The 10,639-nt window shown below is 66.1% G+C and overlaps 4 protein-coding genes across 4 annotated transcripts; 2 read left to right on the plus strand and 2 right to left on the minus strand.

Annotated features, from left to right (window-relative positions):
* Positions 1 to 737: 737 nt before the first annotated feature.
* On the plus strand, positions 738 to 1,810 carry MNEG_4654 (hypothetical protein; the record flags this gene model as incomplete). Its single annotated transcript, XM_014046869.1, has 3 exons — positions 738 to 746; positions 1,082 to 1,236; positions 1,480 to 1,810. The coding sequence occupies 3 exons, from the start codon at positions 738 to 740 to the stop codon at positions 1,808 to 1,810; spliced, it is 495 nt and encodes a 164-aa protein (XP_013902323.1).
* A 496-nt stretch (positions 1,811 to 2,306) lies between these two features.
* MNEG_4655 (hypothetical protein) lies at positions 2,307 to 4,187 on the minus strand (the record flags this gene model as incomplete). The annotated part of the gene is made up of 2 exons (XM_014046870.1): positions 2,307 to 2,894; positions 3,297 to 4,187. The coding sequence occupies 2 exons, from the start codon at positions 4,185 to 4,187 to the stop codon at positions 2,307 to 2,309; spliced, it is 1,479 nt and encodes a 492-aa protein (XP_013902324.1).
* A 1,244-nt stretch (positions 4,188 to 5,431) lies between these two features.
* MNEG_4656 (ABC1 family protein) lies at positions 5,432 to 8,194 on the minus strand (the record flags this gene model as incomplete). Its single annotated transcript, XM_014046871.1, has 5 exons — positions 5,432 to 5,629; positions 5,890 to 6,081; positions 6,328 to 7,383; positions 7,594 to 8,034; positions 8,192 to 8,194. The coding sequence occupies 5 exons, from the start codon at positions 8,192 to 8,194 to the stop codon at positions 5,432 to 5,434; spliced, it is 1,890 nt and encodes a 629-aa protein (XP_013902325.1).
* A 930-nt stretch (positions 8,195 to 9,124) lies between these two features.
* On the plus strand, positions 9,125 to 9,544 carry MNEG_4657 (hypothetical protein; the record flags this gene model as incomplete). The annotated part of the gene is made up of 1 exon (XM_014046872.1): positions 9,125 to 9,544. A coding segment is annotated over one exon (420 nt), but the record flags the coding sequence as incomplete, so codon positions are not given.
* Between the last annotated feature and the right edge of the window lie 1,095 nt (positions 9,545 to 10,639).

The raw sequence follows: 10,639 nt of genomic DNA on the forward strand, positions 1-10,639 counted from the left end.
GTGTGTGTGTGTGTGTGTGTGTGTGTGTGTGTGTGTGTGTGTGTGTGTGTGTGTGAATGTGAACAGACGCCTTTGAGTGCGCGTGTGCGTGCACGGCACAAGCGTGTTGCTCAGATTTGTGTCAGGTGCAGCGGTAAGGGGCAACTTGAAGACTCACTGGGCCTGACACGACGCCCTGGGGCGACGCATGCTAGGCTTTGACTCCCCCAAGCATTAACACGGCCCACCCAACCCGCTCCAGGCCCGTCCTGCTTTCTGTGCTGTCGGACCTTTTGCCAGACGCGCGCGCGCGCCCTTTCTTCCTGGAGTGGCGCTCGCCCCGTGACGCGTCTGTCACCCTGCCAGGACTGCTGCTGGCCGTGTGGGCAGAGCTAGACCGCGCGAGGGGCATCTCGGATGCTGCGGGGCTGCTGGCGTCAACCGAGAGGCCCCTTGCCCTTGGTAGTGTGTGCAGAAGCAGTGGCGTCAGCGTCGGCAATACGGGCAGTCACAGTGGGGGCAGCTGCGGCGAGCTGCCGCCGAGCCTTGCCGCCACCCTTGCTGGCGCCGCCGACGAGGCACGCTTTGGCGGTGCCCCGGCATCAACCCCAGGCGTGAGCAGCAGCCCTGGTCCTGCTGTGCGGCTCCTGCGGTCAGCCGAGCGTGGGCGCGCGGGGTCGGCGGCGTACGGGCTGCTGCTGCCCGAGCGACGGCGCCTGGTGGAGCGGTTCGCGGCGGCTTGCGACGGCGACGCACTCATGGACAAGGTGCGGTGATGCACGCCGTACCGCACCCGTCTAGCCAAGTGGCTGGGCTGCACCTCAGGGGTTTACTTGCCCAGGGCAGGGTTGCAGACAGGGCACCACAGACCGGCTGTCCTGCGCGTGGACCACATTGAACGCTGCTTGGGGTGCACGCCAAGGCTCCTCTCTCTGGCTTCAGGCCGCCTGCCAGCGTCCCGCTCTTGTGCATCTCACACTCCCCCCTCTCCAGATAACACCCAACCACACCGAATTGTTCCGCCCGTTCCATATGAACCAGCTGCTCAACTTGACCGGTGGTACGACCCAACCATGTGCAGGTGTATGCATGCCTGTCCCAGGCCGGCTTTGACGCGGTCGCCCCGCTGCTGAGTGCGCCCCAGTCGGCCGCCCTGGCGGTGGTGCGGGAGTACGTGAGGCTGCGGCAGGGGGAGGTCTGGCGCGACATCGCGGCGGCTTTCGAGGCCGAGGGGCTGGCGCCCAGCCAAGAAGACTGGTGGGTTGGCGATCTGCGATGGTCAAGCACGACTGCCTGTTTTTGACCGGAGCTCCGGCCGCAGCAAGCAGCCATCACGTGACCCCTCGCACTCCTGCTGCCCCACCCCCTCCGCGTTAGTGTGGGTGTGTGTTGTGGGTTCGGGTGTCCATAAACCTGCCCCTCTGCCCCTGAGCCCCACCCCCTTCGTCGTCTATTGACTGCGATCTCATTCCATCTCCCAACACCCTGCCGTGATTGCAGCGCTCGCATTGACTCGGGCATCCGCGCGGCCGAGTCGCTGGCCGCCTCGGTGCGCACCCACCAGGAAGCTCTCCTGCGGCAGCACGCCGCCGAGGCCGCCGCGTCGGAGGCGGCTGGCTACGCGGCCGCGCTGGCCCAGGCGGCAGCAGAGGCAGAGGCCAAGGTGTTCAGGCGGGACACGGTCAAGCTCACAATGAGGGAGCGGCTGGCGGCCAAGGCGCAGCGCGAGGACATGCTTCGGCGGTCAGTGGTGGCCGCGCGGGAGGGGGACGGGGCGGGCGGTGGTGGGGCTGCCGCCGGCAAGGAGGGGAGGGTGCCGATGCTTGTGTAAGACAAGGCGGCGCTGTTGCAGCCGGACTTTGTCCACCTTTCAGCAGAGCCAAGTTGATTTGGAGACGGACAAAGAAATCAGGAGACGTTTCAGCCTGCACACAGGTATGTGATGAGGAGCCTCGCTGCCACATGCAATCCACTACCAGCCTCCTGATGAGGGATGTGATGCTTTACAACAGCCGCCGCATGCATGCATTGGCTGCAAATCACAAGGCCAAAGAGGTGCCTGGCAATAATGCTGTCAGAAGGCAGCATGCTGATCGCCCCCTGATATTGTTGTGGCCAGACGGCAAAGAAAAGCGCAACATACAGGGTACAGGCAATGTGCAACATGTATCCAAAACTGCCTGGCCTGGTTACAGAATGGCTGGGCAAGTCCAGGGAGTGGGGCGTCGTAACATCCTCCCAAGTGGCGTACAATGGCCTGCAAATACCAGTCTTAAAAAACACCTTATCACCTCACCCTGCATCATCCCTGAGGCAGCATCCAAACCTCAGATGGACGCGAATGGCAGCAGCACCCCTGCCAACCCCTCCGTCCCCACTCCCGCCTCTGCAAGCGCGGCAACCGCGGCCGCGGCGTCCTCGGCGGCAGGGTCACTTATAGGCAGCGCGGCAGCTGCGTCGTCCACGAGCTGCAGCAGCCTCGCCAGCCGGTCGGCCTCAGAGCTCGCCAGCGCCTCCACCACCGCCGGCGCCGCCGGGGCCTGCAGCGCGCGCGCCAGGGATCCGGCGCTCATCAGCACGGCGTCGCCGGGCGCGGCCGCCGCGGGCGCGGGGCGCGGCGGGGGCGTGAGGCCGCCGGGAGGCACGCGCAGGGGCGGGCGCGGGGGCCCCGGCGGCGGCTGCTGCGGTGCGGCAGAGGGGCAGGCCGGCAGACGGGGCCCAGCGCCGGACGGTGCTGCTGCAGTGTTTGGCGTCCCCGCCGCCCACTCACCGCGGGCTGCTGCGTTGCCGTCCCGCATCTTGAGGGCGCTGGCGGCGCTGGTGGGCGCGCGCTGCAGCGCCTGCGCCTCGCCGGCCGCCGCCAGGGCTGGGTACAGGGACCGCTCCTGGGGCGTTTCCAGTGGCGGCGGCGCTGGCTGCACATGGGGCAAGATGGGGCGGGTGTGCAAGGCGTCAGGGCACAGCGTAAAGCAACAGGGTGTTGAGTGACACTCAAAAGGTACCCCTTATCAGCAGAAGGGCAGACCAAAATGTGCCGCGCCCATTCAGATGTGCTCGCCCGCAAAAAAACGCAAGCACAATAGCGGCGCTGCGACGAGGCGATCGGCGCTCACGATTATGCCGCCGCGAGACGTGTCTGGGCCGAGTGCCATGCGTACGATGGTGCCGCTGTACTGACGCGATGACTGCAGCGCAGGCGCAACGAGCCGCTCCTCCCCAACGGCGTCGCCGATGCCTGCTGCCACTGGGGGATCCCCGCACCCCTGCTGGCCCGCCCCGTCTTGTTGAGAAGGGTGTGTGTTGTGCGTTGGGCTGACCGGCAGCGGTTGCACTGGGGGCAGCTGCTGCTGCGGCTGCTGCTGCTGCTGCTGCTGCCGCTCCTGCTGCTGCTGCTGAGGCGGCGGCTGCTGCAGCTCTGGCTGCTGCTGCGGCTGCGGCAGAGGCTGTGGCTGATGCCCGGGCAGCCCAACGCCGCCGCTGCCGCCGCCGCCCCTGGCCACCATGGATGCCAGCTCCGCCGCCAATGCGTTGCCCTCCTCATCCGGCACCTCAGGATCAGTAATGGCCGCGACCGCCAGGCTGGCGAGCAGATGCTCGGGACTATCAGATGCCGCCGAACCCCCGCCCCGCACACATGCCGTCCGCGCGGCTGCAGCGCAGCCGTTGCTGGCGGCGCGGCCGGCGTACTGCGAGTCGTGAGGGGCCGGCGGCGCGCCGCCGTGGCTGTCGTCAGAAGAAGTAGAGGCGCGCTCCTCCTTGCAGGCGCGAGGCAGTGAGTGCGGCGCGCTCGAGGGGGGGTTAGACTGCGCACTCGCGCTCTCCGGGGCACACTGTGCGCCTGGTGGCAACAGGGCCCGCCGCAAGCTGAGCTGCTTCATCAGCTGTGCATTGGCGCACAGAGCGGCGCCCTCATCGGGCAGCGCGTCGCCGGCACCGTCTGTGGCTGGTGCCGGCTTCTGCGGTGCCGCGGATGTCGAAAGCTTGCCGGGCGACGCCGGGCGCTCGGCCGCCGGAGGGGCGGCGACGTTTGCGATCATGAGCTTGATGGCCTGCACGGCCCCTCCAAACACGGGTGGCTGCGGCGGTCCGCCGACGCGGGTGAACACGCGGCTGGGTGCTGTCTCGGTCAGGGCTCCGCTGCCCCAGAAGCTGAGGCGCCTGGGACTGCTGCTGGTCCTGCTGGGCGGCTTGGAGTGCTGCTGCCCCATAGATCTGATTGCAAGACCTGCGTTGGGCGATGCAATCACAATGTGCAATGATCGCTACGTGGCAGAAGTGTGGGACGGCTTCGAGCTATGATTGATGGGGCTCGAGCAAAAAGTGACGGTGTTGGAGCCGCGACGTCACAGTCCACGTCATCCCCGTGCAACGACGCTCAACGCCAAGATAATCATATACTAATAAATTAAAAGTCGCGTTTATCTTGGTAACACTGCATGGGCGCCACTGACCTTGACTGGGGCACGAGTCAAACTCGTCAGTGGCGCCACAATCATGACATCAGGCTGCCTCCGTGTATACAGCATGGTTCCGCAAAAGAATCACATCAACAACTGCTTGTTTCTGCCTCTGTTTAACTCCAAGTTACTCTGCAGATGGGAGCGGATTAGTGAGCCGCCGCGCGCCACACCACACAAGGAAATGTTGAGGGCGGCCCCAAGGAAATAAACCGCTGCAGGTGTTTGCGCGGTCATTTCTAGTTGGCAGCACGGCGCTGTGCCGAGCTGGGGGCATCAGCAGGGGGCGGTTCCGCCCGGCCCTTGCGGCGGCGGCTCACCCGGGCCGCCCCAGCACAGGGCGGGCCGTCGCCGAGGGAAGGCCGGGCGCGCCCATGTGCAAACGACGCGGGTGCCTTTAGCGTGGCGCCCGTAATTTGGTGCCTGCTGCTGCGCCTCTCAGCTCAGGTGCGGCGTGGAAAGAAGATCAAAGCCGGGGCGAGGCACGACGACGCGAGGCACATCCCATCGCCCTCGGCACAGTGCCAGCAGCTGTGGATGCACGAGCAGTGTGTAAGCAATCAGGGGACAAGGGAAAATGCTGTCCAGAAAGGGAAAAACGACCCATGACTGCCACTCTGCACGATAAGACACCAACTTGTGAGAAACGCTCCTACATACAGAAGATGTTTGGTATTTAGGCCAGGGCCAGAGAGAGGCATGCCGCAACTCGCTCGTCGCACAACCGCGCAGAGCAGCGGCGTGAGGATGACCCGCCCTGAAGCAGTCCACAACCCAAGTACAGTACACGCCGAGGGCTACGCCGCCGGGGAAAGAAGGATGAGGAACGAGCTGGACCTACCTAACTAATCAGCCGACGGGCAGCCCAGATCAGAAGCGCGCAGCGCCAGAGGCGGCTGCGGCCAGAGCTCTGGCCAGGCCAGCGCGCTGCAGGCGGGCGAGCGCGCTCATGCCGGCGCAGCTCGGCCCGAAGCGACTGGGGGCAGCCGCCCGGGTCACGCAATGGCGAGCTCCTGCGTGGTCTCCCCGTTCATGATCTTGTCCACGGTCTTGCTGATGCGCTGCCGCCAGTCGGTGGCCAGCACATCTTTGAGGGTGTCCATGATGGACAGGTCCGGGTGCAGGCGGCTGGACCAGCCCTCCAGGACCAGCGTCGTCACAACCACAGTGCTGACCGTCGACTTGAGAGTAACCTACAGGGGCGAGAAGCGCGCGGCGGGCGGCGGGGTCGGAGTTGGGAGGAAGCAACGTGTAGGAATAAAATGTGTGCCACCTAGGGGTCACTGTTGAGGTGGGGAAGGTGAGTGCCAAAGCAGTTTGGTGAGCCCTACAACGGCCTGCTTACAACGCCCGCCCATTCCTTAGGCAACAGGATGCCCCAGCGCATGAGCGCGCCGACTCAGATCAGCGACGCCAGCCCTCGAACACACGCAGAATCCTGCCCATAGCCCACCTGGTGCTGCCGGATGGTCTCAATCATGTCCCGCAGCACGTCAGAGGTGCACTGACGGATGGTCTCCGGGTCCAGCGCGTCAAACATGTCGCGCAGCGCCTCCACAAACCGCGGCGGGTCCGGGCAGGTGTGGCGCTCAGACATGTCCAGGATGGCGTGCGCCAGCTGCTCGCCGTCGCGGCGCGTGAGGGCCTGTGCGCGGCCGGAGGTGCGCGGCGAGGTGGATTGGGTCAGGGGGTGGGTAGTGCGGAAGTGGCTGCACTTCTCTCTTACACGCGCAGGCTTTTCAACAAGCAAGACGAGCGCAGCAACAGCTGCGCTGCGCCCCACCAGCCTCTGGCCACTGGCCAGAAACCCTTATTCTGCTGCGCACATAACAACATGTTGCCCCTCAGCCTTCACCGCCCCCATCCTTGGCGTCACCGCTGAAGCACCTACCCTGAAAAATTCCACCACGTTCTTCTGGTCGGTGCTGCTAAGCTCCGCGATCATGCCAGTGTCCAGCAGCACCAGCTGTGGCTCGCTGCGGAGCAGCCCGCCCGCCGCGCCCGCCGGCAGCGGCAGCCCCGCGACCGCCGCGCCGAGCCGCTGCAGCGCGCCCTGCAGCAGCCGCCCCGTCCACGCGAGCTGCGGCGGCAGCGGCAGCAGCGGCGGCGGCCGGACGACCTCGCGCACGAGGATGTTGCCTGGGTGCATGTCTGCGTGGATGAAGTTGTCCTTCAGCAGCATCTGCAGGTACGCGTTCAGGCCCGTCTCAGCAATCTCCTCCGCCACCCGTTCCTCATGCCGCCGCCCGCTGCTGCTGCTGCTGCTGCTGCCGATGCTGCTGCTGCCACCGCCGGCGCCGCCAGCTGCCGCTGCGGCCGCCGCGTGCTCCGCCGCTGCGGCGGCGCCGGCCGCAGACACAAAGCCGTTGATAGCACTGCCGGCCTCGAAAGACTCCACCAGCACATCGGGCGCAACCAAGGGGTAGATGGGCCGCGGGAACACGACGTTGCGCCACCGCCGGAAGTTGTGCGCAAACCGCTCCAGGTGGCTCGCCTCGACCGACAGGTCGAGCTGCTCCCGCAGCGGGCCGCCAAACTGGCGCACGCTCTCGTCGAGCCGCAGCTGCTTGAGGCCGGGCAGCCGCCCGGCAGCTGCCGCGGCGCGCTGCATCAGCGCGAAGTCGCGCAGCATCAAGTCGTCCACCCCCGGGTGCCGCACCTTGACGGCCACCACGGTGCCAGCGGGGACGCCGCACGCCGTAGCTGCGCCGGGCGAGAGCGCGGCGCGGTGGATCTGCGCGATGCTGCCGCTGGCAACAGGGGCGTACTCCCAGGCGCTAAACACCTCGCGCAGCGGCCGCCGGAACGCGGCCTCGACGGCGGCGACGCTGTGGGCGCCGCTGTGCGCGGGCGCGGCGCTCTGCAGGCGCTCGAGGGCGCCGCAGACGTCAGCGGGCAGCAGGTCTGGGCGCGAGCTCATCCACTGCGCCCACTTGATGAAGGCGGGCTGCGGGCCGCAAGCAAGAGCGAAGGGGAAAGTGCTTTGGTTGGACAGAGTCGCATAGGCACGCCCTCCAGCCCAGTCAGGCTTTTTGTCGTTCTTGAAAAGCTGGGGAAATTGCCAGAGGTGCAAGGCAGGCAAGGCAGGCACCTTGAGCATTGTCTTCCGGAGCCCCGCCGCGTGCTCCTGCACGCAACCAACCAACCGCACACTCACCCCCGCGTGCTCCAGCGTCCAGAGCAGGAGCTGTGTCCACCGCTCTCGGCCGACACCCAGGTAGAACGCAAACGGCGCGCCCAGGATGACTGGCGCGAAGAGCGCCATCAAGAACAGCCCGCGCGCCGCGAGCGCGAGCTCGTCTGACAACGAGCGCAGCACACGCCGCAGCGCGCCGGCCGGCGCAGCCGCCTTGGCCGCCGCGAGCGGGCCCCAGCCCCCTGCCGTCGCGCGCACGCGCGCCGCGCTGCCCGGCGGCAGCTCATACGCGTAGGCGCGCAGGCGGTTGGGGAAAAGCAGCGCCGCAAGCGTGACGGGCACAAATGCCGCAAGCACAGCCTGCCCGGCAGAGCTGAGGGACACACTGTTGACGACGGCCGCCACACGCGCCTCCAGCCGCGCAAGCGCCTCGCGCTGCGCTTCACTGGCAGCGCGCAACCGCTGGCGCGCAGCGGCACGCGCGGCAGGCGGCAGCAGTGAGAGCGAGAGCGCGCCGCCAGCTGCATGGAACTGGCGCGCATGCGGCGACGTCAGGAGGCCCTGGGGCCGCGGTGCAGCACGCCCCGCATGCAACAGGCCCAAACCATGCCTGGTTAACCATATTGAAGGAGGAGAGCGTAAGTAGAGGGGGTTGAGCTGCGCGCTTGGGTGCAGTCGGTCCGCAGCAGGCACCCCTGCTGCGTGGCAGCGCAGCGCAATGACGCGTCGGAGGGTGCCCCCCGGCGGCTGCTCTTGGAGGCCGTGGTCAAACAGGTACCGAAGTTGCCTTCGCTCACTTGGTGCCCGCCTGCTGAAGCCTGACACGCGCGAGCAGGAAAAGCCTGTGCGCCACCTGCCGTTGCATGGCGTCCCCGCGGGGCGCCGCAAAACTAGGAGAACTTTATAATAAACACGTATGACAGGCGTCGCGCGGCGGCTACGTCCCCAAGGTGCAAAGGAGTGAGCTCGAATGGATTTGTTGCACGGGTGTGGTATGCGCAACGCAGCACGATTTGTGCTTGCGCGGCGCAAATCGTAGAGTGATTCAATGGTGCAACTGGGACGAACGCGTTCTTCCCCTTTCGTCGCCCTCACAGTTCTGGAACAGAGCAGCCGGCCAGCACGCCATGCAGTTTATGTCCCCTCATGCACGCGGGAGTGCTCCACAGTTGTTCGAGCAATGGGTCTGGGATCCATGCCATGCCCTAGGAACAAGGTCGCTGCTTGATCTTCGCGCCTTCATCCTTGTTCTGCTCTGGGTGTGTGAGGCAGCTCGCGCGCACTAGAAAAATAATCCAGATTATAACTGTGTCTGTAGCTCTGTCACCAGGCTGCAAGTGTGGGTGACGGCGACACGCGGACGGCGCCTGCCAGCGCAGCAAGTACAGCGACGCAGCCTCAGGGCCCTGCGGCGTGACTGGTGATACGCGCGCTGGTTGTCAGTCCTGCAACCAGTGCGCCTGTTACCTGCTGCAGCAGAAGTGGTGGCGGCCCCAGCCGCACCGCTGGCACAGGCAAGGCGGCGCCAACTGGCGCTCGCAATCGCATGCGCATGGCGACCCGCCAGCAGCCGCAGCCGCAGCAGCAGCATCAACAGCCGCACCATCAGCACCAGCAGCAGCATCCTGGCGACGACGATGACGTACTTAATGTGGTCTGCGCAGAGCCTAAGATTTTTGTGGGCGGCCTGCGGTACGATGTGACCCAGGAGGACGTGGGCGCACACTACTTGCAGTACGGTCCCCTACGCAGCGCCGCCCTGCTGGTCCACCACGACACTGGAAAGTCCAAGGGCTGCGCCATGGTGCTGTTTGAGCGTTGGACGGCCGCGGAGGCCGCGGTCGCGGCAGAGCACGGGGTTGTGACGCGGCTATCGGCGCCGCGGCAGGCGGTGGTGAAGTTGGCAGACCCGCAGCGCAACGAGCACGGGGTGCTGTGTGGCGTGACACCACGCAAACTCTTCATTGGGCAGGTGGGAGGGGGGTTCGAGGGGCCCCAAGTTTGGGGAGTGAGTGGGTGTAGCTCACGACGTGATGCAGATCCTGTGGTGTGCAATATGTGTGCCATGCGGCGCAGCGCGTTGTGACATTATGGTTGCATCGGGCGCAGTGTGACGAACTGTGGTGCGAAGGGGCGTGAGCGAGGGTGCACAAAGGCGAGCACCTTTGTCCCCGATTATGCCGCACAGATGCCCGCACCCACCGGGCGCCCTCCCCCACAGGTGCCAGCCAGCGTAACGCCGGACCAGGTCCGCAGCATATTCCAGCCCTATGGCAACATCATCGACCTCAACATCATGGCGCCCCGCAAGGCAGGCTCCATGGGTGAGTCATGCGGCTGTGGCCAGCGAAATGCGCCTCATAAGTGGACCCCGGCGAGCAACATTGGCGGCTGTGCGTTGGCAATGCCCAACGCTCTTGTAGCGTGCGTCAGGAGCTTCATGTTGACATGCAAAGTTGGCGTGGTCTTGCTTTGAAGTGATGCAGGCGCGATGACGCGACCCATACAACGCACCTCAGGCATGGCGCTCTCATACACGATTTGCGACCATGCGCATGTGATGGCGCCCTCCCATACTCACAGGCTGCGCATTTGTGACCTACAACACCTGGGCCGAGGCGGAGGCTGCGCTCTACGCAGTGGACGGCCACTGCACCCTGCCCGGCAGCAACCATCCCTGCGCAGTCAAGTTTGCCGACGCCAAGCCCGCAGAGCTTGCCAAATTTGAGGCACGCGGCACCAAGCGCAATGCCTGGGAGATGGGCGGGGCGCTCGGCGCTGGCGTGGTTGGCGGAGGGCCCAGCGGCACTGGCGGTGGCGGCGGCGAGTCCAGTGGCGGCAGCGGCATGATGGTGTCCGTCGGTGGCGGGAGCGGCAGCAAACGGCAGTTAATGCGCGAGACGGGGCGCGGAGCTATGGTGAGAAAGGAAGGCATTGGTGGCCCTCCACAAGGCGTTGCCTGGGCCAGGTGTTGCCTGGGGAGCATGCGCGGGCGCACGAGCTGCCTTGGCGCACATCAACACCGCAGCTGTGTATGGGCCCGTGCGCATATCGCACTCAACTATAC

Source organism: Monoraphidium neglectum (assembly GCF_000611645.1).
Source record: "Monoraphidium neglectum strain SAG 48.87 unplaced genomic scaffold scaffold00657, whole genome shotgun sequence".
Lineage (NCBI taxonomy): Eukaryota > Viridiplantae > Chlorophyta > Chlorophyceae > Sphaeropleales > Selenastraceae > Monoraphidium > Monoraphidium neglectum.